The 27,320-nt window shown below is 27.2% G+C and overlaps 1 protein-coding gene across 2 annotated transcripts; it reads left to right on the forward strand.

Annotated features, from left to right (window-relative positions):
- The first annotated feature begins 49 nt into the window (after positions 1 to 49).
- LOC107450644 (protein GUCD1) lies at positions 50 to 16,064 on the forward strand. Of its 2 annotated transcripts, none has more exons than XM_016066491.3 (9): positions 50 to 178; positions 476 to 631; positions 2,917 to 2,985; positions 6,043 to 6,142; positions 7,401 to 7,492; positions 9,006 to 9,111; positions 9,756 to 9,804; positions 11,797 to 11,871; positions 15,856 to 16,064. In XM_016066491.3, the coding sequence occupies exons 1-9, from the start codon at positions 144 to 146 to the stop codon at positions 15,876 to 15,878; spliced, it is 705 nt and encodes a 234-aa protein (XP_015921977.1). In that variant the 5' UTR covers positions 50 to 143; the 3' UTR covers positions 15,879 to 16,064. The 2 variants fall into 2 exon arrangements, with proteins under 2 accessions (XP_015921977.1, XP_015921976.1); XM_016066490.4 differs by lacking the exon at positions 15,856 to 16,064 and adding an exon at positions 12,239 to 12,659.
- Positions 16,065 to 27,320: the final 11,256 nt, after the last annotated feature.

Genomic DNA, 27,320 nt, shown 5'->3' on the forward strand with positions numbered 1-27,320 from the left:
TAATATATAATTAAATAGCGGATAAAAAAATTGCTTAGCTAGGGCGACTTTTCTCTTCAGAAGTATCTCTCGGCTATTACTTAAATAATCCGTATTATTTTTCGTGTTATTGTTTGGCAACACACAATTCCTTCTGTTTGTTGATGTTGGAAGGTTTCTGTTTGTTTCCTGTTAGAACGTATGTATAATCAGAATATTTATTTTTTCAAAAAATGTTTTTTTTTTTATTTTTTAAATATATGTGTTTCGATTGAAACTTCTTATAAAAGATCTCAATTTTTAAAAATGTTTTTATACCATTTAACAATAAAAGTGTATCTCTTAAAATAGTTTGTTAAAAAGTTGAACTATGCTACAATTGCAAAATCAAAATTTGTCTTGACTTATATTTCTATTGTTCTATTTTTCGATTAAAAAAAAAAAGCTTTCATGTATAAGATACATCAATTTTACATTATTTTTTAAAATGTTTCAGATTTCCTTCGTTTTATTTTAAATCTGATTCGAAAAAAATTCCTGAAGTAATGGGTGGTGGAGCTCGTGAAGTACGTTCTATCGAAATTCCATTAGTACATGTGCAACAGCAGTTATCATGGGACTGTGGAGTATCTGCTGTAATGATGGTCCTCAGGTAGGACTACCTTTGTTATACTTTCATATCAATTGTCATTCAATTTATGTACTGGTTTTGAATATGAATGTTGAATGCTTGTCATTTAAATCTATATTACAATGAGGAAAAATTTGTCTCATAATTTTCTTAAAAATATGCATCTTTGGTAGTGAAATATTTAGTCATAATGTTTATTTTTGGTTTTTTTAATTTTATTAGTTTGTATTCACTATGCAATTAATTTAGTTTGGTTTGATTTTTAAGCACGCATTTGTTCTAGAATGCCCTCTGTTTATTGTGAACATTGAATAGGAAAATAGCTGTGAATATATAGTAATTTATAATTTTATAGTAAATTTTTAATATAAATAGTAAAATTTTTGCATAGTGTAAAAGCTTGTAAGCATCTTGCATCACTATATACGATTTTGCTTATACACTATAGCTCATAAAATATTAAGCAAATTGTGTGTGTGGGGGGGGGGAGCAAAAAATTTGTAACCCACCCTGTAGAATGCATAATTCTATATCGAAAAATATAAACAATGATGTGTTAGCAGATTTATGTTATTAGAATTAAATCAAACTTTAAAGGAAAATCTAAAAAGTAAATAAATAAATAAAATAATTTACAGAAGGTAAGAATGAAAATGTCTGACCTTTAGCAAAGTTTTATTCTCAATGATCTAATCAGAATAATGTATTAAATTAGTGCATATCAAAAAGAATTGTGTGTATTCTGCAATTTTTTAAAAAGTGCATCTGATTTTGATCATTTAAAGACAATTAATGTGGAAATCTTAGTTTTAATTCCTTTAATCTTATTAATGAATAAATTACTAATCACATTTTTTAGCCTAATTATATAATATTCACTTTCATGTACTACATCTTAAAATGGAAGATTAGCATTATTTTAAAAAGCAAAAAAAGAAAAGTGCTCTAAGTAAAAATGAATCCAGAAATGTGGAAGTCTTGTGTTCCGAAGGGGACATAGCTTCCTAAGTCTAGTAGAATCATTGAATATTGACACTAGCCCAGAACTAGAATAAACAATGTGCCATGATCTCCCTTAATAAATCATTTTTACTGTTGGTGAAATGATTAGAGGTAATCAAAGAGTTATAACGTGTGATCTCTGTTCAGCACTTTGTTGGACATAGTGTAGAAAAGGTGCAATCTCCTTATTCCATTAAAAATCTTACTCCACTTCATGTGGTTTAGTTCTTGATACATAGCTTGACTTTATATATTTTTAAAAAATGTTCTAATGTGAACTAATTAATCAGCTATAAACCATCTGAATTATACTTTGCTTTTTTCTTAACTCTAAATTATGACATGTTATTGCAATTGTAAATTCAATGATATGTTCATATTAAACATAAAGTGATGATGATGCTATTTATGCAGTTTTGATGCAATTTTACTTCTAAATATTGATCACTATATTATTTTTCGTGATTCTATTGACGTTGTGTGATGACTATTATTGTTATGATTATCAATATTTGGAGACCCACCAATAGAATAAGTTGATATAGCGTGAGACTTCAGTTGATAAAAAATTATGTGCATACATTTTTTTTTTGTTAAAAATAGATTAAAATACTATATGATTTCTATTTCATTTGTTTATATTCTGTAAATGGTTTTAATTGGTTAGAAAAATATATATAAATGTTACTTTTCTCCTGGAACATATTTTGTTGCCCTAAAACTATTTGTCATACTCTCGAAAATGTGTTTTTATAAATACTGAAAACTCATGCTGTAAAATTTACTATATAATTATTTATCATATAGTTTGTTAAATCCAGTGATAATAAATAAAATTGTACACATCTACAGTTAGTACAGGTACACATTCTACGATTCGTTTTGATTTAGCATTTGCCAATATTTTGAGTTTTATTTTTATAAACATTCACTCCTGTTCTTTCACCATTTTTTTTAAACTATTGAAATAGAGGTGAAAGTGGCTAAAATAAAATTTAAAATTGTGCTCATCTTAAGGTATCATTTAGTCCTTTTCATTCTGTAATTTTTCTTAAGTAGAATTATAATCAGAAGTCATATTTGTTTTCAAAGATTGTTTTTTTTAAAGATATTTTTACCACTTTTGAGATTTATTAGTGATTTATCTGACTAATTTTGACTGCTGTTACAAAATTTATATTTTTTAGATTTTTTTTACTTCAAAATATATGAATATTGTTTGCAATTTTGAAAATTATTTTATTTGTTGCTGTTTACTTAGTTTGAGTAATTAAAACCAACTTGTTTCTCTTTTCCTGCTATAGTGAGGCAAATCGTTCCTATCTAAAAGAAAATCTGGATTATATTTCTGAACAAGAAGGTTTTGACAAGAGGTAAAAATATATAATTAGTATCATTATTTGTTATAACAGCTTTTTATTTGCTTGAAATTTCATTTTTAATTTCTAGGTTAATTTATAACCATATGTTTTGGTCTGATTAAATTTCTAAAGGAAAGTTCTAGATAAATAATCAGAATTAGTTTATGTTCCTTTCAATCCACCCCCCCCCCTCCAAAAAAAAATGGCTAAAAAGTGACTGTTTTTAGAAAAAGGAGGGCGATTTTAGAAAAATGGAAACTAATTTAAAAAAGGCGACTATTTAAAAAAATACTGTTGACAAACCAGAGAGTCGCATGAAAACTAATTATGAAAATATCCGAAGATGGAAATGCCCCAAAAAAGTGAGAAATAAAAAAAAAAATTTTTGGAAACGAATGTAAATTTATGGCAAACTAAATGCATCAAGAGTCATAGCTCAAATTCGAAATTTCATTTATTAATAACATTTTATTACAATTGCTGCAATTTGAGAAACTATGGGGAAATGGCTCTAAAAATGATAAATAAGTGACAAAAAATAATGAGAAAAATCATCTAGCTTTACAATGGAATAGTTGTTAATCAGAAAATGATCTAGATATCAAAACATCAGAAAATTATCTAGTGTTTTCAAATGTCCTGATATCATAGTTTAAATATTGGAATATAGAGAACTGTGTGGAAAGGGTTGAAAGATTATAAGCAATTGTTAAAAAACTGTAAAAAAATATGTAGATTTATGATAGATTTGTGGAAATTCAAGTGTGTCAAAATGTAATCAATCAAATTTGAAGTTTGTGTGTCATAATACAATATCAAAGTACAGTAGGGAACCGATTATCCGGAACGATCGGGACCATCGCTATTCCGGATAACTGATTTTTCCGGTTTTCTGAATCGCAAAAAAAAGGCCGTTTTTTTTCATTGTCAAACTCAACTAAAAAAAAATATATTCGGAAATAATCTTAAAAAGAAGAAAAAACGATGAAGTAATACACTAATGATTATTTCCAAAATGATGGTAAGGTCTTTCAAAAAAGAAAGAAAAATCTAATAAGGAAAAAAAAAAATTTTTTTTAAAAAAATAACGGGAATATTTATTGAATTTCGTTCCGGTTTTTTGGTTTTCCGGTTTTCTGATTTCCGGATAACGGGTTCTGTACTGTATCTAAATTTGGAATATCACACGGAAACAGTTGAAAAAATTGTAAAGTCGAAGTCATTTTGATTATTATATTCACCTTCCTCCTCTGTGATTTGTCAGATTTTGATAGCATTTTTGTTTCCCCTCTCCAGTCAAATAATAATTTGCAACCTCCAATGTGTATACCTATTTGTTCTTTTATAATAATAATAATTAAAAAAAAAACATTAAGGGCAGTTTTTTCAAACACTTTGTGTATTATCTCTATTTTCTTTAGAATTTTTTACTTTGTGTGTTACTTTTTTTTTATCAGAGGATAGGTTTTAGGCTACTATTATATATTTCTGATGATACTCTTTAAACTATTATTTCTTCATTTAGAGGCTATTAGAGCAACTGTTTTTTAATGCTACCTTCAGTGAAGGCTTTGTAATCTTATCAGATTAACATGACTATGTGAGGATTCTGAAAATCCTTAAACATATACAGATTCCTTAATATTTATCTTAATTCACCAGGGAAAGTCATGAACCATGATTCTTTGAAAAGTTGTGATTACCTTTATATTTTTTTATTGAAAATAATATTTGAAGCAAACTTTTTGAAGCTTAATTCATCACAAAAATTCCTTAATTTCTTCATTAATACATTTTGAAGCTAAATAGATATCCGTTATAGAAACTTAAAAATAATATCTCTTAATTTAATTTCTAACAAAACTTGTTGTTTTTATTATTAAATATTCTATGATTAAAAGGTGATATGTTTTAATTAATATAATTCATGGATAAACTTGAGTAAACATGTTCTTTTTCATCCTGCAGTATTTATTAAGGAGTTTTTGTAACTTTAATGAAATTTAAATACTTGTTTGTTAAAATTCTATGAATTTAAAAAATAGTAATTATCAAATTTTACTGAATGAAAAAAATTAAGCATTTTAACTGTTAGTCAAGATAAAAAAGCAAAGAGGCCTTTGAAACTGCAAATAAAAATGTTTTTTTTTTGTTATGCCTTTTTTGTACTGACCCTATTTTCTTTTGCTATTCCGGTATAATTATTCAGCTTACAGTAAAAATGTGATTTTTTGTAATTTGTTTTAAATTTAATCATAAGAAAGTTTTTTCTAGAGAGAATCATCTAAAAGTAAGCAACATTAATTATATGCAACCTTCATAGTCAACATCAGTGTACATTTCTTTAAAATTAATTATATATATAACCATTGTCTTTGTTGTTACTACCACAGTTTGTATTCTCTATGTATTTCTGTCTCTCTAATTTAGTTTTAGGATATTTTAACAATGCCATGATAACATGTAATCATCTCAACTCAATTTCCAACAATATATATTTATCATTTGTTATTAGTGAAATAAAATAGTAGCAGATTTCGAAGTTTTTTACTCTACCTTTTAAACTCATAGTTGGGTCTTCTAAATTTATTTGAGTAAATAAGTAAATTTTTTTCAATTTGATCTGAACTAAATAATATTCATTCTAAACTTTACATTTTAAAAGGTTACTTTTTTCAAATAATTAATTGTTTTATTATTCATAAAAAAGACACACATGCTTTAAATGTGTAATAAATACATAATTTTTAAATCGTAATTTTAAGTAGGTAACAATATAGGAAAAAATTGTTAGAACTAGAACAACTAGAAAATACTTAATTATAATTATTCGTGAAACAATTATTTAAATTTTAATAAGTAATTCAATCAAAGGAATTATTTATTAAAATTTATAATAATACTTTACTTGATTTACTAATAAAATTTGTAATAAGTAATCCATTTACAACTAATAATTGAATATAAATTTTTAATTTTGCACTATAATTATGCATTTCTTATACAAATTAAAATTAATTAGGAGTGATAGTAACATTGAGTAATTTGCATAATTCTTTTTTTTTTCAGCACTTGGACTATTGATCTTGCATATCTTTTACACAAATTCGGAATTCGGCATCTTTATTCAACTGTAACTATAGGTGTAAATCCTGGATATTCTGAAGAGGTAAAAAAAAAAAAATTTGAAATTGCTGGTAATTAATTTTTATTATACAATTACAGTGGACATCAGTAAACCACGAAGGAGAGTTTTTGGTTTTATATTTTTCAATTAGCATGTAACTATAAGCAATTTCTAACTTTTTAAATTGATTTTGAGAAGGCTATGATTAATTTTTTTATTCACATTGTTTCGTATAATTTTATTAACTTTGATACCCAAAGAGGATAGCTTCTAACAACTATTCTTGTCATAAATATTCATTTTGTCTGAGATCTTCTTTCTGTAATGTTACACAAAATAATTTTTTTTTTATTATAATTTTTTCATTTTTTTTTTTGCACTTTTTTTTTAAATTTAATATGCCCATATCAACTAAAAAAGATTAAATTTTTGAAAATAACTAATAAAAATAATTTTTATATTATAAATTAAGAAAAACAGTTTAAAAAAAAATGAATAAAAACAAGCTATTTAAAAAAAAGCTATCTAAAAAAATTGCCTGAATTTTAAATTTTATCACATTTTATGGAAGCTTTATATTTTTGTGACTCATCACATGTTATATATAAAATGTGATTTGAATGTACCAGGTGATTAAAAAAAGATTAAATAAGATGCTCATTCAAGGGACATCATTGCTATGTTAAATCCAACCTTGTAAAACACATCTAGGTTTTTTAAAAAGGTCCATTAAAAAAGTTACCAAAATTTCAAATATTTAACATAAAAAATGGTTTCAATGTGGTGCCATGAGTTGGATGTGTAATTAGCTCTATTTCTTTCAACAGCCTAAGATCCTGTTAAACCTTAGTTAGCCCTGTCATGTGAAATTATAAGTCTAATATAATTAATAGTTTCCAATATTGCAAAATAATCTCATGATAGTTTATAATAATTTTTTTGAAAGAACACATGTGTAAAAATGTAAAATGATTTTTTTCAGTAATTTATTTGAATATTTTATCTGTTTTACTTCTAATAAACTATAGAGTTCTTGCTTATGATGATTGAACCTGCCAAACCTTAGCGTTAACTCTCCAAGTGGTAAGCATCTGAGCGAAATTGTTCTGAAATTTTTCTGCTAGACACTTCTTTTACATTAAAAAACATGGAAAAAAAACCAGAATTGTGATAAAACCATCTGTTGTAAGTTTAGCTAAGATGAATACTCAGAGGGTTAAATGTAATGAAAAGTTTTCTTTCTAATATCTTTTTTGAAAAAAGAACTCCTTTATTATAATACTTGCATTTTTTTCTCTAGGATTTTTATCTAAGAGTCTTGCAAAAAGATGCTCAAAGAATAAATGATAGATTCTCTTCTGCTGCTGTAAATGGAATTCAAGTTGAAAAAAGGTAAAGTGAAGTTAATGCCCTTTTATTAACAATCAAAAAGATATCATTCAGTTACAGTAGAACATTAGACATTTGTTTCTTATAGAACCACTAATCGAGAATGATATATAATGGAAAACGATGACTGCGGGTCAATATGAAATTTCAAATAATCACTTAAAATGTACTTAAAGTAATAAAGAAGTAATGGCTTTGAAAATAAATTTGCAATAAGTATGAAAACATTTTAATCTAAAAGAGTTATTTACAAACTAAGAAAATATTTTGGATGCAAAAGAAAGATAAACATATTTATTTTTTTTAAAAATATTTAGAAATTTTTGTTTGAAAACTCTTTTCTTCTCAGCACAAACAAATTTTTGACATTTATTGCAGATTGCTGTTTATTTTTGAGTTTTTGTGAATGTAAAAAGTTCCTCACTGTTTCATAGCCTTTGAGGCATTCCATAGTTGTGATTCCATTTCATTGTCTTCATTGGTATTTTTTTAGGACTTACGTTTAACTCAGCAAAGAGGAAATAACTTCAAGTGTTTTAATGCCAGTAAAATTTTTGAATGATAGATACCAGAATTTACTAGCTTAAGTACCAATCTAAGATGCCCGGTAGCTAAGTGTCAGCGCTTCGCTCTCCCATGCCACAGGCTCTGGGTTCAATCCTCAAGCCGGGCAAGGTTGACTCAGCCTTTCATCCCTTCTTGATAAATGAGTACCAAGCATGCTTGGGAACTATACATTGGGGGTTTCGCGTTCGGCTGACCACCTAAACGGAACATCTGCTCCTGCACCCCTGAGCCCAAGGTAATGAAAACTGAGATGGACACAATAGGCCTTGGCCCTATATGAGCTGTCGCACCACTGAGTTTAGTTTAGTTTAGTACCATTCTAAATGTGTATTATAAATAGCACAAGAATATTGTTTGAGACGATGACCATTAAAACGAGATGATGTATGTGAAGAAATAAAAGATGCGGAGATGCCAGATTAAAATTCAACTATATTAACTACCAATTTTGCATGAACAAAATGCATAAATATTTTCTTTAATTCACATTTTCTTCATAGAATAACACAAAAAATTAATGTGAAGAATATAAAACTAATATTTTGCTATCAATCAATTGAAATTGGTTTTATATGTTTTGTTTTGAAAATAAGTATTCACTAAATACTTTCTGAAAATCAACACATTTCTTTGTATGAATATAAAATTGCATTCTTGCAATTACATTCTTTTGTAGTTTAACAGCCTTAGATTTGATTATAAGGTTATGTGATCTATGAAATTAAATCTCTCTATATTTAAAGTTGATAAATAGTATTTTTATAATAAAAGTTAAAGGAAATTATGAATTTTGTAATTGTCTAGTTAAAATAACAGTTCTGTTTTTGTAATAGGAGGAACTTATTTATGTTTTCTAATATGATAATTTTTGTATTTGTATTAGTTTAATTTAAATGCTATAATTCCTAATCTTCTGCACATTTTTAATCATGAGTTATTTGCTTTGTAGATCTGTTGATATGGAAGAGATAATCGATCATTTGAGTTCTGGTAATCCAGCTATTATTCTTGTCAATGCCAACCTTCTGTTCTGTGATACTTGTCACACAAAAAAGGTATATTTTTTTTAAAAAATAAATAAAATTAGTTCTAAAACAATTAATTGAAAATAATTGCTTAAAAATTTACTTCCATTAAAATTATTTTACTCTTCAGTATTTTTAATAATTGCATGCTTTCTGTGTTTGAATATGTATAACGGAAATTCTTAGGCCCTATTTCCCCATTCAAGGAAGTAAAAATGTTACATAAGACTGAATAACTTCTCTGTTAATAATTATTTTAATTGTTAAGGTAGTAATTAAAGATTTTGGATGTAACATATCAATTAGAAACTTTTCCGCTAGTATTATTAATAAGTAAATAGATGTTGATACCAGATCTTAACTGTTTTTTTTTGGGGGGGGGGGCAGTATTAAATTCAATTAATTCAAATCATTAAATTTTCATTAAGTTCAATTTTATCATAGCAGCATTTTTTTGAAAAATTGAAATTTTTTTTCAAGTCACTACTTATTTTATCTTAATTTGAAAATAATTTACCTTTGTGACCTAAACTTTTCTTGAATTAAACTCAGAAGTATCTTTTTTATTCCTTTGAATAATATTACATTGTAAATACATTTTAATATATAAAATTAATCAATATACTTGGAAAATTTATTATGTTGCTCATTTTAACTTTCCTGTACTCCTTTAGTGCCTGATGCAAATGCTCAGTTGTTGTAATAGTTCATTTTCTTATCAAGGTAAGTTCATACTGTTAGTATTCAGGTTATTTAATCTAAAATAAATTATATTACTTCTACCGTCATGTGGGGCTACTTTGTGCAGGATTTCGCAGTTTTTGAACTTTGACATGTAAAAAAACTATGTTAATTCAAACTTTAGTAAAATTTATTGATGCTGTATTCATAACTGGACTCAGATGAGTGAATTTGATCAATATTGGCATTATTTTTATGTAATATTTACAAATAATAAGTCAAAACATACCTTGCACAAAGTAGCCCCCACTTGGGGGCTACTTTGTGCAGCGATAGGAATTCAGTTTAATAATCATGTTTTTAGCAAAATATTGATATAAAATTGTTAAAAAAGTTAACTGTTGACATTTTTAATTACAAAAACATCAAGATATGTAAAGATATTAGTTTGAAAATAATTTTCAGCATTAAAAAACCATTTTTTATGAAGAATTTTTTTCTTAAAAAGAATGTTTATATCAAAACATTTTAGTTTAAACAAAAGGAAACCATATACATTTTTGAACATTGAAATGGATGAAATTTCAAAAATAATAATTATTACATATTCATTAACATTTATAATATTGATAAATTTGAACATAATATGCTTGAATGATCATGACAGAACTTGCTCTTCAGTTTCTGTCAAAATCACCTGATTTTCTATAAAATATATTTTTATGTGTTAAATCGTTTGATTAATTCATTGGAAAAATCTTTGTAGAAGAAAAATAATAGTTTACCAGCACGTTTCACATGTTTCTTGTGAATTTTATTAGAGATAGTATTTCTGTGGATTTTGTACTTCTGAGAAGCTTCTGCCATCGACTTACCACTAGCAACTGCTTGCAAACATTGTTGCAGATTTTCTAAAGTGTAATCACTGTAGTTTCTCGTTCCAGGTATTTTTTTTATAACGTCTAACAATTTTTGTCAAAAAAAAAAACCGAATAAAACTTTGCACAAAGTAGCCCCACAGTGCATTTTTTTTCATTTTCCGTTTATTTGTTATTAATTTTCAAATTTTTTTTAACGCTAACATGATATAATTGTTTATTAATATATGAATAAAAAATTTTGCTCTTACGACAATTGTTTTATCAACGTCTTTGCGTTTAACAGCTAAAGTTTCCATGCACTCTTTTCGACGTCTGACGTTCTCGGAAAATTGTTGACATTGGATAAACAAAACACACTCTGAGATTGTTTTAAAATTCAAAAAAAAAATTTTAGTAATGGAGGGGACTACTATCTTCAAAATCCACACATTTTTAACTTGAAAAAAACATAATTCTGAATAGCAGCACTTAAAAAGTGCCAAATTCTAATTTGCACAAAGTAGCCCCCGCTGCACAAAGTAGCCCCAAATGACGGTAACTTATAACTTCATTTTTGAAAAATTGGATGGCTTTCATGTATTACAAACTTTTATGTTATTATACTGAATAAATAAGAAAAACCTTTTTATAAGTCTGCCCACTGACACAAAATTTGGTGTTTTTTCCTCTTCTTCACCATTATTTGAAAATTCTAGATAAGGTGATGCAAGTACTATATTAATTAATTTTATCATTTAAACTCTAATAATATACTTTATAGAAAATGTAATGATGTTAATCCTTTAAGTTTAAAATCTTTTTTTAGTATTAATTGAATTTTTTTCAAAAGGAATTGCTTATATTATTCATTTATCATAAATTTCCTGCAGTCATGTTTGATATGTTGCCACGTTAAGTTTCTGGCATTTTTACTACTGTGTAGATGTATACAAATGTTTTGTGTGAATACATTGTTTCTTATTTCTTTGACATAAATAAAAATTAATTTGCAGCTTGAAACTTTATTCTTTACTCGTGAAACCATCATACTGTTAACTGTACAGATATGTAATATAAGACATTTTAGGCTTCTATTTTTCGGTTTTGAATCTGGCATCAATATTTGTACTTGTTGTTTATTCTTTCCATTTAATGTTAGTTAAATTTTTTTTAGGTCATTATATTGTGCTTTGTGGTTTTGATAGTAAAGAATGCAAAGTTCTCTACAGAAATCCTTCAGTACTGAACAGTAAGTTTATGAATCTTGAAATATATCTTTTGCACAACTTAATGATAAATATATAGAAATATATTAATTAATAAATTTATATATTAAAATAAAGATATGATGCATAATTGTCTAATACTGATGGCCTCCATCTTTTTAATGTTTTGTGTAGAAACAAAATGTTCCTTTCTACTGTTCGAAAGATCATGTCATGTCTGTTTTTGTTTTTGAATTTAATAATTTTCAAGTTAATGATTAATAGCTGATAAAAATGATAATTACTAATGATAATTAAAAAATATAATTATAAATAATATAATGTATGAAAAATAGTTAATTTTTTAGTATATTTTCATAAACTTATCAACTATAACTTTTTTGATTATAGAAGTGTGCTCTATACCTTATGACTCATTTGAAACTGCCAGGAAAAGCTTTGGAACTGATGAAGATGTATTATTTGTATACTTTAGCTCTTGACTGGTGTATATATTATTGTCTTCTAAAAAGTTTATGTACTTATAGAACAAACATGAATTGGGCTCTTTAAATCTTTGAAATGCGAAAGAGTTAGCATAGAATTTTGACTTACCTTTTCTCTTCAGTCAAGAGCTATTGTTATCTTAGAGATAATATGAATTTTTTCTACTGGTATACTACTTATAATAGTATATTTATGTATATTGCTTGTAAAAAGGTATTGCTTCCTCATTTTTTGATTAATTTTCTTATAATTATACTCATGACCGTTGCAGCTCTATAAAGCTAAAACAATTTGATCCATAAGTTTTGAGCAAATTGTTTTATAGTGGGGAAAAGTTGGAAAATAAGCACACTGATAAACTTAGTTTAATTTTTATGTATATACTTATGCATATGAATATTTTAATATTTTCTTTTACATATAATGTCCTAATATCAGAATATAATTTGTAATTCTAACAAAAGTCTTACAAACTTTTCATTCACATAACACACATAATTATGTTACAAACTGATTTTATTTAAATAAAATTTCAAATCAATTTTAATTCTACGTTATAATTTCTTTTGATGTGATCAAGAGTTATATCGTGTCATTAACTGGAATAGAGAAATTCATCCTGTATAGGCAAAGTTTATTGCACTGCATTTACTCACATCTTAATTTATCTAAGAAGTCATATTTTAGGTAAAACCAAGTTAAGAAACTTGTTAGGATAGCTTTAAAAATTAGTCAAATGTCTGAACAAATGTACTAATACATAAATAATGTAAAAATTGAGCATTATGTACATGATTTTACTATTATGTTAAGTTAATTATCACCAATTTTTTTTGCAATTTTTATAAATGTTCAAAAAATATATTGAAGGATAAATATTTTATTCCTAAATTTATTGTAAAAATGTTTTATTAAATATGTTTCTTAGTAATCTCTTACATGATTTAATTTATGAATAAATATTTCTTATCTTTTATTCTTTTAATTTTGATAAGCATATTCCTGAAATACATTCTTATCATTGATTTTTATTCAAGATACATTAATATTTATGATGAATTCATTAAAAATTGCTTCCTATTTTATTTTTTCATTGCTAGTTATAAGCAATGAAATCTATCCACGTCAGTTAAATTTCAAAATTTGTATAATTTGCATTTGTACTCATGAAACCAACATTATTAAGAAAATCATATAAATTCATAATATTATCCTCCTTATGATTCATTTATTTAATATAAGTTATTCTTTACTTCTATTCTTGTATTTTACCCCATCATTAGTTTTTGTTTCATTGCCCTAGCATCATTAATGATTATTTGTTTTTATCAAATTTATGTAAAGGTGCATAATTAGTTTATTTATATACTTTCCCACAGCATCTAAATACTTTACTAATATAAAATAACTGTAACCAATTTTTGACCAAATGTATTTAAAAAATTATAATTTTTTGATGCAAATTTTACAAATTTAATTGGAATGAATTTCTTCTGCAATCTATTATTGCTCTTTTATTAAAGTGTTCATTAAAAAAAAATATATGTCTACAAAAGTTCCTTTTGATTTTATTATTGTTAATATTTCTCTTAAGTAAGAGATTTTATTACATATCAAAGTCTTATATTAAAACTGCATTGATATTAGATGTTAATAAATTTTTTTCTTACATTTGGTACAATATAACCATTTAGTCAACATAACTTGCTAAAAATATGATCAGCAGTAGCAGTTAAGAAACATAGAAGTAGATATGGTTTCCATAATTACATATTTCATGCCAAAAATACCAAATATTTATATGATGCATAGTTATTTTTTTCAATTTAATTCTTTAATAAGATTTATTTTACATCTCGATTAAAATATTAAATGCGTTTTATTATCTGCATCATAAAGTATTTTTTAAAATTTACTATAAAGTATAGTTTCGAATTCATGATTTTTTTTTGTTTTATTATTATTATTTTTTTTTTTTTGCCTAAGGATTTTTTATGATGTAGTTGCTTGCATCCCCTGCAGAATGTATTGCCTAATTATTTTCTTAATACCAATATCTATATTTCTGCAAATTTTCATTACACGCAGATAGATATAATAATTCATTTTTATAGATCTATTATTCTAGTCACAATATAAATATTATCACTTTTTCCTTAACATTTCACCTTGAATATAAAAGCTCTATGTTTTCTCCAGTGTTTATATTATTATTCGAGAAACTTTTGTTTTACTATTTTTATAGTGAAAATGTTTTAATAGCTATGGTAAATGAATTTTTATAGTGAAATGATAAATGAAAATGCTTTTATAAAGTATTACAATTGTTAAAAAATTTGTTGAACGTATAAATTTTATATTTTTTAAATTTATGTAAGCACTTGGACTTTGTTGTGTTTCCTTTTATAATGTAAGAAAAGAATTATATTTAACACTTCATATTTTATATTATTTTTTTAAACAATATTAGCAACATTCATATAAGCAATATGTTACATGATTATTTGTTTGTTTTTTTAAAAAATAATTTATGACTAAATTGTTTACATGCACAAAAATGTATGTGATTTTTGTCTGATAGCTAAGTATTATATTTTTTCTAACAATTTTCACGATTTTAAGATGTTTTGTTCTGATTCTGAATTCCTAAAACTTTTAAATTTAGACAAATTTTGATGTTTAGCATTCAATTATAATTACATTAAAATAATTAATAAATTATGATTATGCTAGATACATTCCTGTGATTAATTTTTAAACATAATTTTCTGTGATATATATATATTTTTTATTATGAATAATTCTCAATTTTCAAATCAAGGTTTTCAGAAAAATTGCCTGAGGTTTGAAAGCAGAAATCTATAAATTTATTTGTGGTTGTTATATTAACATAGATTTTTATTCTTTATACATTATGTATAGGAATGACCAAATATTGTTAGCTTTATTAAAATTGTTGTTCAGCTATGTACTTTTTGGGGGGAACTGTGGACTTGGTAAAACTATTTTATGAGGTCCTATTTTTTTTAAAAATTTTTGCTATTGCAAAATTTGAAAGAAGAAATTTCAAAATACATAAAGTGTTTTATTCTCATTTTCCTTCAAAACTGTGATTAGCTTGTTTTTTAATAACAAGTTACAAATTTTCACTATAAGTGCTTTTAATTTCTTTGATGTTTCATTATGTGTTTAAAAAGAACCTGTCATAATTTTAAATATATGTATTTAAAATTATCTGATATTTATATTTTATATAATATCATATATATAGACAGATATATAATATTATATATAATAAAAAAGTCATTATATTCATCTTATATATCATTGTATCATAAAATATTATATTTAAACAGCTCTATGCATTTGATTAAAATCCAAAATCTACGAAAAATAATGATAGGAAGTTGAAGTTATGACATATAATACATATTTCAGCCTACTTGTTATTAATAAAAATGCTTCTTTGTAATATCATTGATTATTTATTATTAACTGCTAAATTTTCAATATTGTTTCAGTAACTGATCTATATGGCAGTTGATTAGTTGTACCCAATATGAAATGGTTTGGCTAAGCAAGGTTCCACCGTAATTTGATCAAAAATGTTGCATGTTTCTTGTATATATCAAAATGTGTAAGATCTCACCCTATGAAAATGTTTTGAAATTTCATTATTGTAAAATCGAGTATGATTAGTAAAATAAAAATTTTCCTTGCTTAAATTTAATTTGTGTACTTAATTATCATTCATTTATCATGTTTTTATTTTTTTAAAAATTCTGATTATTTATTCAATTTTTATTGATGGTAGTTTTAGAGAAAATATGAAAAGAGTGTCATTATGTGGTATGTATAATTTAGATTATTTCAAAAAGTATCTGATTGTGGAGCATGAAGACAGAGGGATACAATTTTACTAAGGTTACATTTTAGTTGGTCATATCAAAAAAATCAATAATACTTTTTGAAATAATATTTTGCAAAATATTAATAATATTTTTACTCGATTTGATAGCTTTGTAGCTTTAAAATGTAATTAAAATTTTTATGAAATAAATGTAAAAAGTTGCAAAACGTTGAAAAGAACAATTGCATATAGAAGTTTCAATATATTTTTAACGTTACACATATTTGTACTAAAAAAAAATGTTGAGTTGTTGGAAGTTTCACTCAAATGCTCTGAATTTTTCACGCAATTTGATATCTTTATACCTGTAAAATATAAGTGTCCTTTTCATGTAAAATGTGTGAAAACGTACAAATTATTCAAGAGTGACCACACATTACACGGTCTATTAAATTTGAATACTACACTCTCATTGCTCTTAAAAATATTTTTTAGATGTCAGAAGTTCTTATAGTTCTGTTTTCAATAAATTATGATCATTATTTTTTCATTTTTTTCTTCTTTTTTTTTTATAAATAATACAATATTGTTTTAGGCGTTTAATAAGCTGAGTCATTTTAAAACTTTTTTGTATCTATAAAATAAGAGTGGCAAAATATAGGATGAGTGTTTCCTAGTGACTACCCTTAATATTATAGTATTAGACTCTATGTAAAAAACATACCCATTAATAGTTCCAAATTGTGAGGAAAAAAGACATAAGTTTTTGACCAATCATTTTTGAGATTGGGAAGAGCAAAAGAGGATAAAAACCATCAAAACCAGTTGATTTTTCTTGTGGGACTAGAATGCATTTCTCTTTCATGGAATTCGTTTATATTGAGTGGTGTTTACAAAAGAGGGTTTAGGTTAGAGGGGAGAATTTATCCTTGAGGGTCCTTGAACTCCTGTAATAGTTGGAAATGAGAACCTATTATTTTGGAGAAAAGGATTATTTCTATTTAATGCTTTATAGTTAAGGCTTTTTCCCATTCTCCTTTTTTATTGAAAAGTTTAATAAAGCGCCCTGCAGTAATGAAAGTTGATTCCATCCTCTTGCCTTTATACCACCCATAGCGTTTCTAACCTCCTACAAGTATAACTGCTATTAGTCTCTAGATTCCAGAACTTTTAAAAATATTGGGGATCTCCAGAACCACTTTTTTTTGTCATAAATTATCATAAATCAAACCTCATCAGAACAAATACTGTGATATGTTTTCAGCATTTAGGGGTGAAGACTTTGGTTGACATGTTTTTGCGTTATTCTTTCTGGAAACTTTCTGGGACGCTTTCGGTTTCAACATAAATTTTTAGTGGTCCAATCAAATCCAATGCTCTTGCAACGTTATATAGTGATTTCTTTTTCAAGAACGAATGTTCTCATTATTTATCGAAATATGTCGCAAAGTCTAGAATTTCAGTAAGACTTCGAAACTAACACCTTTTTTTTTAAATATATAATTCTGTGATATGTATCGTAAAAGGTAACAAGAATTAAATTTCGGTTTGACGTGCTTAACTTTGAAAAACTTTTAAATTGTTTTGAAAGTATATTTGTTTAATTTGATAAATAAAACGGAACTATATGCAGTGGCGAATGATTACTCAAATCCTATAACGTAATGGTCTTTTCTTAACTACAGACGTATAGAAACGTATATAACGTATAGAAAATTTTTACATTTCCAAGAAATTCAAATCGGAGTTCTTACATAAACACAAAAATACGATTCACACCAAAATTATAAATTTTTTTTTAATGTTTCCGCTCATGCTCTGTATGAAATGACTACTTTAAGAGCTCATACCTCGAACAATTTTTTAAATGGTATTTTTGTTATTAATTTAAATTTGTATGAATTAATTTTATTGAATATTTTCATCGATGTTGTTAGAACACGTAATCTAAAGAAATAATGTTTAATTAAATATTCATACCTTCATGAAAAGTTTACGAAATTTTATGCAGTCATTCCATGTAATAACCAAAGTAATCGATAAAAGTTACAAGCTTATAACAATAAGCTTTAGCGTGGGGTGTTTAAAAACAATATTTTTCTTTCGTTTTTACTGTCGTTCCCACGAACCTCTGAAAGCTTTTACTTTTAATAATAAGTATTAGAAATTGCATGACCTAAACACCTCTGAAGTTATAAAATAATTTTTTAAGTATATCAAGAGAAATTAGAAAAATTTTAAGAATTGAAATATGAATAGCATTAACAGCTCGCTAAAAAATGCCTGCGTATGCCACTGTTTATAGAGGAGTAATTTATCAAAGTTTGAAAAACGCTTTTGTTCTTTCTCATTGCAATAATAATTAGCAACTTTTAGTTTTTTTACTTCAACTCTTACAAGGATACTAAAACAAATGACGTAGATTTAATGCGAGCTAAATTTCAAAGTAGGAAGGAATTCGGAACAGTAAAAAATTATCTGAATCTTTTTCAATCCATATATTAGTTTACACTCTCTCTATATATACAGGGTGATTTTAAAAAGATGGGAAAAATTTTAGGAAGTGATAGTACACACCCAGACAAACAATTTTTATCAAAGAATGCATGGTCGAAAACAAAACGCAAAGATGCTGGCGCATGTGGAAAATTTTTTCATGCAAACGATAAAGCTCCATTCCTATTGCGAGTTACTGCGCTACGTTATTTGTCGCCAAGCTTTCTTCCGCTGCAGGGAAAGTTCGCCTATCTTTTCTTCGCCGTTGTACCCAGCATAGCCGCTGCCGGCTACTGTTTTGAACACTTATTGTAATCACATGCCATTAAATTTGCTTTTATAACTTAACTTCATCGTTCTTTGTGTGTTTTTGCCTCATATAAGAACATAAACTTTGACGCCCTCTAGCGGTTTTGCGTTTTGTTTTCGACCATGCATTCTTTGATAAAAATTGTTTGTCTGGGTGTGTAGGGGAGAGTGGGGTCAATTGTAACATTTTTTACTTAACTATTTTTAACTAACAAAAAATCCAATATATTATTAGTATTAATTGACAGACGAGTAAAGTAGACTCTCCTCTACTAGAAAAAAGAATAAATACCTAATTTTAAATGTTATTACATTAGTTATTAACAATTTTCGACAGTCGAGCACTTGTTACAATTGTCCCCACTTACGGGGTCAATTGTAACAGTTCATAAATTCAACTAAAACATAGTTAATTATACATAGTGTCATAGTTGTGATATATTTCTTTATTGATCAAAATAGTAGTGATATTTTAGGAGTAAAAATAATAATGAGCAGAGACCTAAAGGGTTAAGCTTTTAACTTTAAGGGGTTAAAAAATTTAATTTATGCTGTGAAAGGTGACAAATAAAATAATGCACATGCAACATAATATAAATGATATAGGAAACTATTGGTGGTTCTTAAAGAGTTAAGTAATGGTTTGTAAACATAAGATTATTTATTTTCAGCTGTTACAATCGTCCCTTTACTGATTGTTACAATTGTCCCCAAGACGCCACTTCAGCTTCATTTGTTAAAAACAATGCTAGTTAATTAGCAAAACTAATCTTTTTTTATTGAAATGTTAATGAAGGTGTCCACTTACATATTCGGTTACTAATTTTTATTTGTTTAAACAAAATTACTTTGTTACAATATAATATTCTAATATCAAAAAAAGTACTTGCTTGGCGTGAAAATATCTTTTGTGATCTAACTCTTTCAAAAGTACATAAAAATGATTGCCATCAGGGGTGTACATGTAGATTTATTAAATACACCTTGTGCGCCACCTAGGAACCAAATCTAGAACCCGACACTCGAAATTTTTGCTCTGTTACAATCGTACCCTGTTACAATTGACCCCACTCTCCCCTACTATCACTTCCTAACATTTTTCCCATCTTTTTAGAATTATATATTATACTTTTTAGAACCCTGTATTTATATATCGTGTTCAAATTTTCAATCCTTTATAAAATACTTTTTATTCATCCACTCAAGTTCAAATACATTTTTTTTTTAATCTTGTAGTGGATGGCACTTTGTGTTAATACAGTTTTTTCAAATATTAATTCATTAATTAAATTTTATTAATTAATTTCAGTTTTAGATAGAAGAAAAAAATTTCTCATATATAAGATATTTAGAATTTGAATTTTGCAATGCGAAAATGGCAGTCAGAAGTAGACCAGCATGTGTGACTGTTTCGTATATCATAGATGCCAAAAATCCAGAGAATTACTGTTACAGCCTTCTCCTGCAGTATGTGCCTTGTGCCGAAGATGAATTGTTAGATGACTTCAATAGTACATGGGAAGCCTAGCCTTTCAGACAAGAGAGTAGTGCGAAATAAAATTTTTCTTTGTTGACTTAAGTAAGAATTGACTTTAATTTTTTTTATTTTTATATAGTATATACATTTAGTCAATAAAGTCTGCGTACGGACTGATTATTAAATTAAAAAAGCACTTTAAACATCAAAGAAACATTTTAATCAGTATGTTTTCCTGTAATAGCTACAATTGTAAGCTACAATAAAAAGCAAAAATATAAGTGCAATATTTTAAAAAAATTTTCAAAAATAAATTTTTACGAAAAAAAAAACGCAGCAATACACTCCAATAAAGTCTGCGTACACTTAAGAAAAAATGAAAAATAAAAGTTTTGAGCGTTATTTTAATATTTTGTTGCGTACTCTTTATTTTTTAAAACAGCCTGCAGACGTCTAGGCATTGACTGTAGTAGTTTCTGTGTATCATCTGACGTAAATTTCGTCCATTCTTCCTGCAATTTGCATATTAACTCATTTCCGGAAGTAATATAGTGTTTTCGAATTCGTTTGTCCAATTTTGCCCACAAATGTTCAATCGAGTTAAGGTCTGGTGACTGTGGAGGAGTTGGTAATTGTCGCGGAGTGTGATAGAGAAGATATTCCTTCACAATTTTAGCAGTATGTTTAGGGTCGTTGTCTTGTTGGAAAATAAAGGTATTAGAAAGGTTTAAATTTCGAGCACTTCCTGGTAGATTTTTCTTCAAAATATCCAAATAAACATACCTGTCCATGACTTTATCAATAATATGCAAATTTCCAACTGCATTCGAAGACATACACCCCCATACCATCACTCCACCAGCTCCATGTTTAACAGTTGGATTTAAATTTCTCAGATTCAGTTCTGTTCCCGGTTTACTCCATACAATAGGGTGGCCATTGACTTTAAATAATTTACTTTCATCTGACCAAATTACACTGTTCCAATAATCTACCGAGGAATTCAAATTAGTTTTTGCAAAAGCAATTCTTTTCATTCTATTCGTCTTAGAAATGTATGGCTTAGACATAGATTCGCGTCCGTGCTAATTTGCCTTTCGCAGTACTTTTCTTACAGTTTCAGGGGAAATTTCCTTATTGCTTGTTAAAATAATATCTTTTGTTATACTTACAGCAGAAAGTTTAGGATTTTGTTTCACTCGCAAAAGAATTTTTCTTTCTTCTCTCTGGGTAAGCTTCTTAGGTCTTCCACATCTTGGTTTTACAGCAAGATTTCCAGTATCAAGGTAGTTTTGAATAACTCTTTGCACACTAGAATGAGGCCTCTCCCAACTATTTTACCTATATAGCGAAGAGTTTTACCTTCATCTCTCAATTTTATAATTAACTGTCTTGTAGCTAAAGGAATCTCCTTATTAAGTGACATTTTCGTCAAAGAAAATAGCACTAGCAACTTCCCATTAACTCGAAAATAGATTTGAAGCTCAATGACCTTGAAAGTGTAATCTGATTTGCATTTTCAAGTTTGAAATTAAGATAAGAAATTCCCCGCCCCTTCTGGCTTGTACGCAAACTTTATTGGCCTTGATTTTTGTCCAATTATCTTTTAAAAATTAGTGTGCATAAATTATTGGGCATGAAAATATTTTTGTCAAATAATTCTAAAGTTACTAACTGACGTTAAGGATTTAAAATAATAAAATTTTAAAAATGCCGCTTTTTTCGCCCTTTAAATTCGAGTTTGATATTACTTTTGTCAATGTACGCAAACTTTTATGGCTTACTGTATATTACTTCTTATATTTTAAGAGGAATGTGCTAATGGTCACACGTGTCTTGACCTGTTCTTCAAGCAAAAATAATTTGAAGACCCGCTGTTTTATTGTTTAAATCCGGATTAGTTTAGAAGTTTAAACTAACGGGGAAAATAAAGTTGACCTATATTTTGACTTCTTGAACTTCATTGATTAAACAGACATAATTACCTAACTCATTACTTTAATTCTGCTATTCATTTTATAGCATTCATAAAAATAGCATTTCCTCAATTCATTAATAAGTAACAATATAACGGTGAAAAATGAGATGGTCATCTGCATCATCCTGTGTGAGCCATAAAATATTAAACACTTTCCCTCCAACAAACATATTTAAGAATGAGGAAGTTTCATTATACATAAAATACTTTATAAGCTGTGGATCTATGTGACCCTTTCATTTAGAGCAGAAAGAATGGTTAAAAGTAAACAAAAATAATTGGCTCTGCTTATCTCGGAGAGAAATCGTTTTTTTAGTTTGCACTTAATGAACCTACTACACCCTTTGGATGTAATTTTTAAAGAAAGATTGTTGAAAGATGAGTTTAGAAAATAATGCAATTAGTTCTTGTTGAGAGCGTGTTTAAGGTTGATAAACAAATGCTTCAGTTTATCGTGAGAATAAGTGATTAGATATTTCGTCTTTAATGATCTCATCAAGAAAGATGATTTAAACAATGGGATATTATATTATCATTTAAAACAACTTCATTTTCAAATTAGTGAGAAGAAATACTTTTTTCTTCACAGTGATTTCATTGCATCAAAAAATTCTTTTTAATGAGAGCTATAAAAATATTTATAAAATAAATTACGTCTTTTTATTATACAAAAATAGCTGATTGCTATTAAATTCATAATTCATGAATTGTCATTTATAATTTGTGACCCTTACCAAATTTCGTAATTCTATGGTGTAATAATATTAAAAATGAAAAAGAATGTGAAAAAGGTGGAAAATAAATATAAAGAGTAAAAGCTAGTTTATCGCTTAATTTGCTAAACAAAACATTTCTCTGTGCCTTTTTCATTAAATAAAGGAATTACAATTCTTCAAAGGCAACTAACATAAATTTAAAGCTTTGTTTTACAAGAACTAAATAGAAATTTTTTTTATTCTTTTGTCAGACCTAACAGAAACGCTGTGCGCATTTTTGTATTAATCTTCATTCATACTATTTTTGTAAAATATTTTGTACTTCGTAAAATAATTTCTTATCGTTTTTCGACAGTGATTCAGGTTGCCTTTGATTTTTTAGTTTAGGCCTGACAAAAATGGTTACTTTTTCCACTTTAGTTAACTCGAAAAACATAAGGCTTTAACTTATTTATTTTGTATGTTACTTTCTTTATATGTAACTGATGGACAGTGCTTGTACCCGAACACAGAAACTACATTAATAGCGTCGACGTGTAATATTTGAAGGGAAAAATCTATTTAACTAATATTGGGAATGTGTTTATAGCTCATATAGTGGCCGGTATTGACGTCATCTCTCCATTTCTAAAATGGCCGAAATTTCTTTTGAGGATTATCTCATTGTAGTGGTCAGGAGACGATAGGAACTTGAATTGCTTTTACAATTTACAGCAGCTGTTGCGGTGTAGTTGCAATTTAATCTTTCCAATCAATCAGAAAGTGTTCGAAATTTTGATTAATGTTAAATTCTATTCCATGATAGAATGACGGTAAATTCTGTTTGCTGTGGTCTGGAGACGATTGAATTTTATATTGTCCTGAGGCATAGAGGTGCAGTAAAAAATTATAACTTTTAGCGATTTTGAAAGTAGTCGGAAATTTGCTTGATTATAAATTTTATTATGATAGTACGAGTATGACAACAAATTCTGCTTATAAGGATCATAAAACGATATAACCACGACTTACCATCAGGTAAAAATATGGTATTGGAAGTTTTCGTCGAAACTTTGATTAGCGATAAAATGATCATAAATACTGCCTGTAGCAATCTAGAAACTATTGAACTTTGTATTGTCATCAGATACAAAGTTGAAGTCCAATTTGGATCCTTTTAACTAGTCTGAGAGTAGTTGAACTTTCGATTGTTTTTGGAAGATTACACTGAATGTATTTTATTTTATCATGTAATTATTCAATTCTTATCCTGCCTGTCATCTAGATTTCTTTAACATTTTAAGACTAACTTTTATGTTTTATGCAACATTACATAGTCTGTATACGTATCAACTATAAGTTTTATTAAAATATTTAACAATATGAAGTATAAAATGGCAAACATACATTGAATTGATAGTAACTGTCGAAGATGTATCCTATTTATTCTCATCACGTACTTGGTACACCATTCCTGTATTTTAAATTATAATTATTGCTAATTTTGAAAAAGACTAAATGGTATTTTTTTAAAGTTAAACGTTAAGTAAATTAACATGGAAAATTTAGTCTTTGCTCGAAATAATTGAGTAAACGACTTTAATTTGTTTAAACCTGGCAGTGAACAGCCTATCAAATTTTGAGTTTACGACCAGTACCGTAACTTCGCCACTCCGGGCATAATTTTCTGGGTGGGCTTCCTTAGTTTAAATATCAACTAGCCATTGTCTTCAAAACAACAAAAATAATAATTAATTGAAAATGTTTTAATAAGTTTAGTATTTAATATTCATATCATTTAATAATAAAATAATTATTACAGAAGTAACTTTTCGAAGTGTGTACTCGAAAATTATTTTTCGGACATTCATTGGGACACTTTTTTTAATAGTGTTGAAAGATATTACGATTTTTTATGACTTTAAGGATTACAAGTCTTTTGATAAATTTAGGCAGATTTTGTATACTAAAATTTGTTTTATATGCTCAAGTTTTTTTAGTAAAACAAAGCATATATTCTACATCAATAAGGGACCTGCGTGTTTTCTTTCTTGAGAAATTTCCTTTTCTCACAAATGGAAATATATTTATTTTTTTGCAAAAGCAGAAATGACATTGAATAGTTAATGGTCAATGGCCGTTGAATGGTTTTCCTCGAAAGATTTCAAAGGGAAGGAATCTTGTCCACAACATTTGCAAATGTAAATAATACATAGTATTCTTTTTTAGTGAACAGAGTCATAGATCATTGATGAAACAACGATCAACTACAACAGGCTGAAGTAATATATACAATCAACTGAATGCCTTTGATCGCTTACACCCCTCTCTGCTCAGAGTTATGCTCTTCAGAGAGAAGAAAGAATCTTCTCTCTACTCCCTATTTCATGAAAGAGGGATCTAAACTTATGGCTTCAAATTAAAAAATTTCTTTTTAGCAATTATTACTTTACATTTTCTTTTTAACTTTAACAAGAGATAAGAATGAATAGATTTTATTACCCTAATTTTGAATTTACCCTACCCTTATATTACCCTAATTTAGATACCCTCATTTTGAAAAATTTTATTTCCCTTATTTGGGGGCCTAAGGGCAACGCCATGACTTCCCCGGCGTAATTACGGCCCTGTTTACGACTATTAATGTTCAACTACGCAATCTCGTAGTTTTGAACGCATTCCAGAAGACAAGAGAACTCTTGAATCAAGCATTGGGATAAACAACCTTTGGTGCCGGACTATTTGATGGAATTAACCCGCATTTGTGTTACATGGAGAGGAAAAGCACGAAACCTAATTGAATTCAAAAATACTAGAGAAGTAGAATCAAGCAATTTGTGCAGAATTTTGTAGCCTTTGATTATTATAATAAAAATTAAAATTGAAAGCAACTAACGAAACTAATAAAAAAAAGTAATAAAACCAAGTAAATGTCTCTTTAAAAGCATATGAAAAAGTCAAATGTAGTTATTTAACAGTTGAATAAAATATTTGTCAGTTAATATGTAAAGTCAGTCGTTTGGAAATTTTTATTTATTCAGTATTAAATGACCTTAGTAAAAATATAAAATAGTAATTTTAAAAGTTTCTGATAAAAAGTTTCACGATGAGGGCAAAAATGTTAATATTTCTAGATAACTTATCTACAATCATGAAGAAACAAATGATCGCTTACTTTGCACAAATGATCGAAAAATTACACTAAATATCTAAAAAAAATATTCTGAAAAAGTGTCATATATCTATTAAGGCTTCTTTAATTGAAAGATATAATTTAGTACACTATTAAAATAGATAGTTCAAGTATACTAAGTATACTACCTTATCAAAATAGATAATTCAAGCTTTAAAATAATTTCTTGATTCGAATCCCGGGCAAGTCATGGATGTTCTTTCATTTCCTGTACTATCTGTTCTTACTGTGGGAGCAACAGGGGCAGATCCAGAAATTTTTACTAAGGGGGGGGGGTCATAGACTCAAATTCCTCCCCCACCCCCAAAATTTTTAAAAAAAATTTTTAGAAAAAAAAAACTGGGGTTTTTAATGCTAGTCTTCTCATTTATTTTTTTCATAATGAACAATAGAACAATATATAAATAATTCAAGTATTCAAAATCTTTAAATAACAAATGTAATGCGTTTTTTAGAAACTTAGGCAAATCTGTCAATGATTTTTTCAGCATTTAATAATGCTAGCCCATTTAATCGTTCTTGATTTTGAGTTGCCCTAAGCGAAGTTTTGAGACGTCGAAGAGTTGAAAAGGAACGTTCTGCTGTTGCTGCACTAACTGGCAGAGTTATTAAAATTCTCAACAACATATTGATTGATGGGTACAAATCGATGTCACAGGCAATAATAATCTTGGAAAGATCGTTGGGCACTTCAAGTCCTGTTTCTGGTTCACTATTAAACTAATAAAAAAATTAAAAAATTTTTTCAATTTGGGGGGGGGGGTCATGACCCCTATGACCCCCCGCTGGATACGTCACTGGGGAGCAACGTTGGCCCACCTAATACGGTGCCCCTGAATGAGTTGCCAACAAATCTGCCCTTCAGATGCCTGCACGACGAAACGTCATTCCCCAGGTGGGAATTGGAAGAAAAAAAGTTTTAAAATAATAGTATTTAACATTACAGTATTATTATAACGTTGCAAAATATTTTGTTATCTTTTAAATT

This window comes from Parasteatoda tepidariorum, chromosome 7 (assembly GCF_982258835.1).
Source record: "Parasteatoda tepidariorum strain Cologne lab strain chromosome 7, Ptep-v5.0, whole genome shotgun sequence".
Taxonomy (NCBI): Eukaryota; Metazoa; Arthropoda; class Arachnida; order Araneae; family Theridiidae; genus Parasteatoda; species Parasteatoda tepidariorum.

Bases quoted from the DNA above. Each gene is read 5' to 3' on its own strand.
- LOC107450644 (XM_016066490.4), top strand. From the start codon at position 144: ATGTTGGAAGGTTTCTGTTTGTTTCCTGTTAGAAC. The intron at 179-475 runs GTATGTATAATC...AAAATGTTTCAG, and splicing joins TGTTTGTTTCCTGTTAGAAC to ATTTCCTTCGTTTTATTTTA. The intron at 6,143-7,400 runs GTAAAAAAAAAA...TTTTTTCTCTAG, and splicing joins ATCCTGGATATTCTGAAGAG to GATTTTTATCTAAGAGTCTT.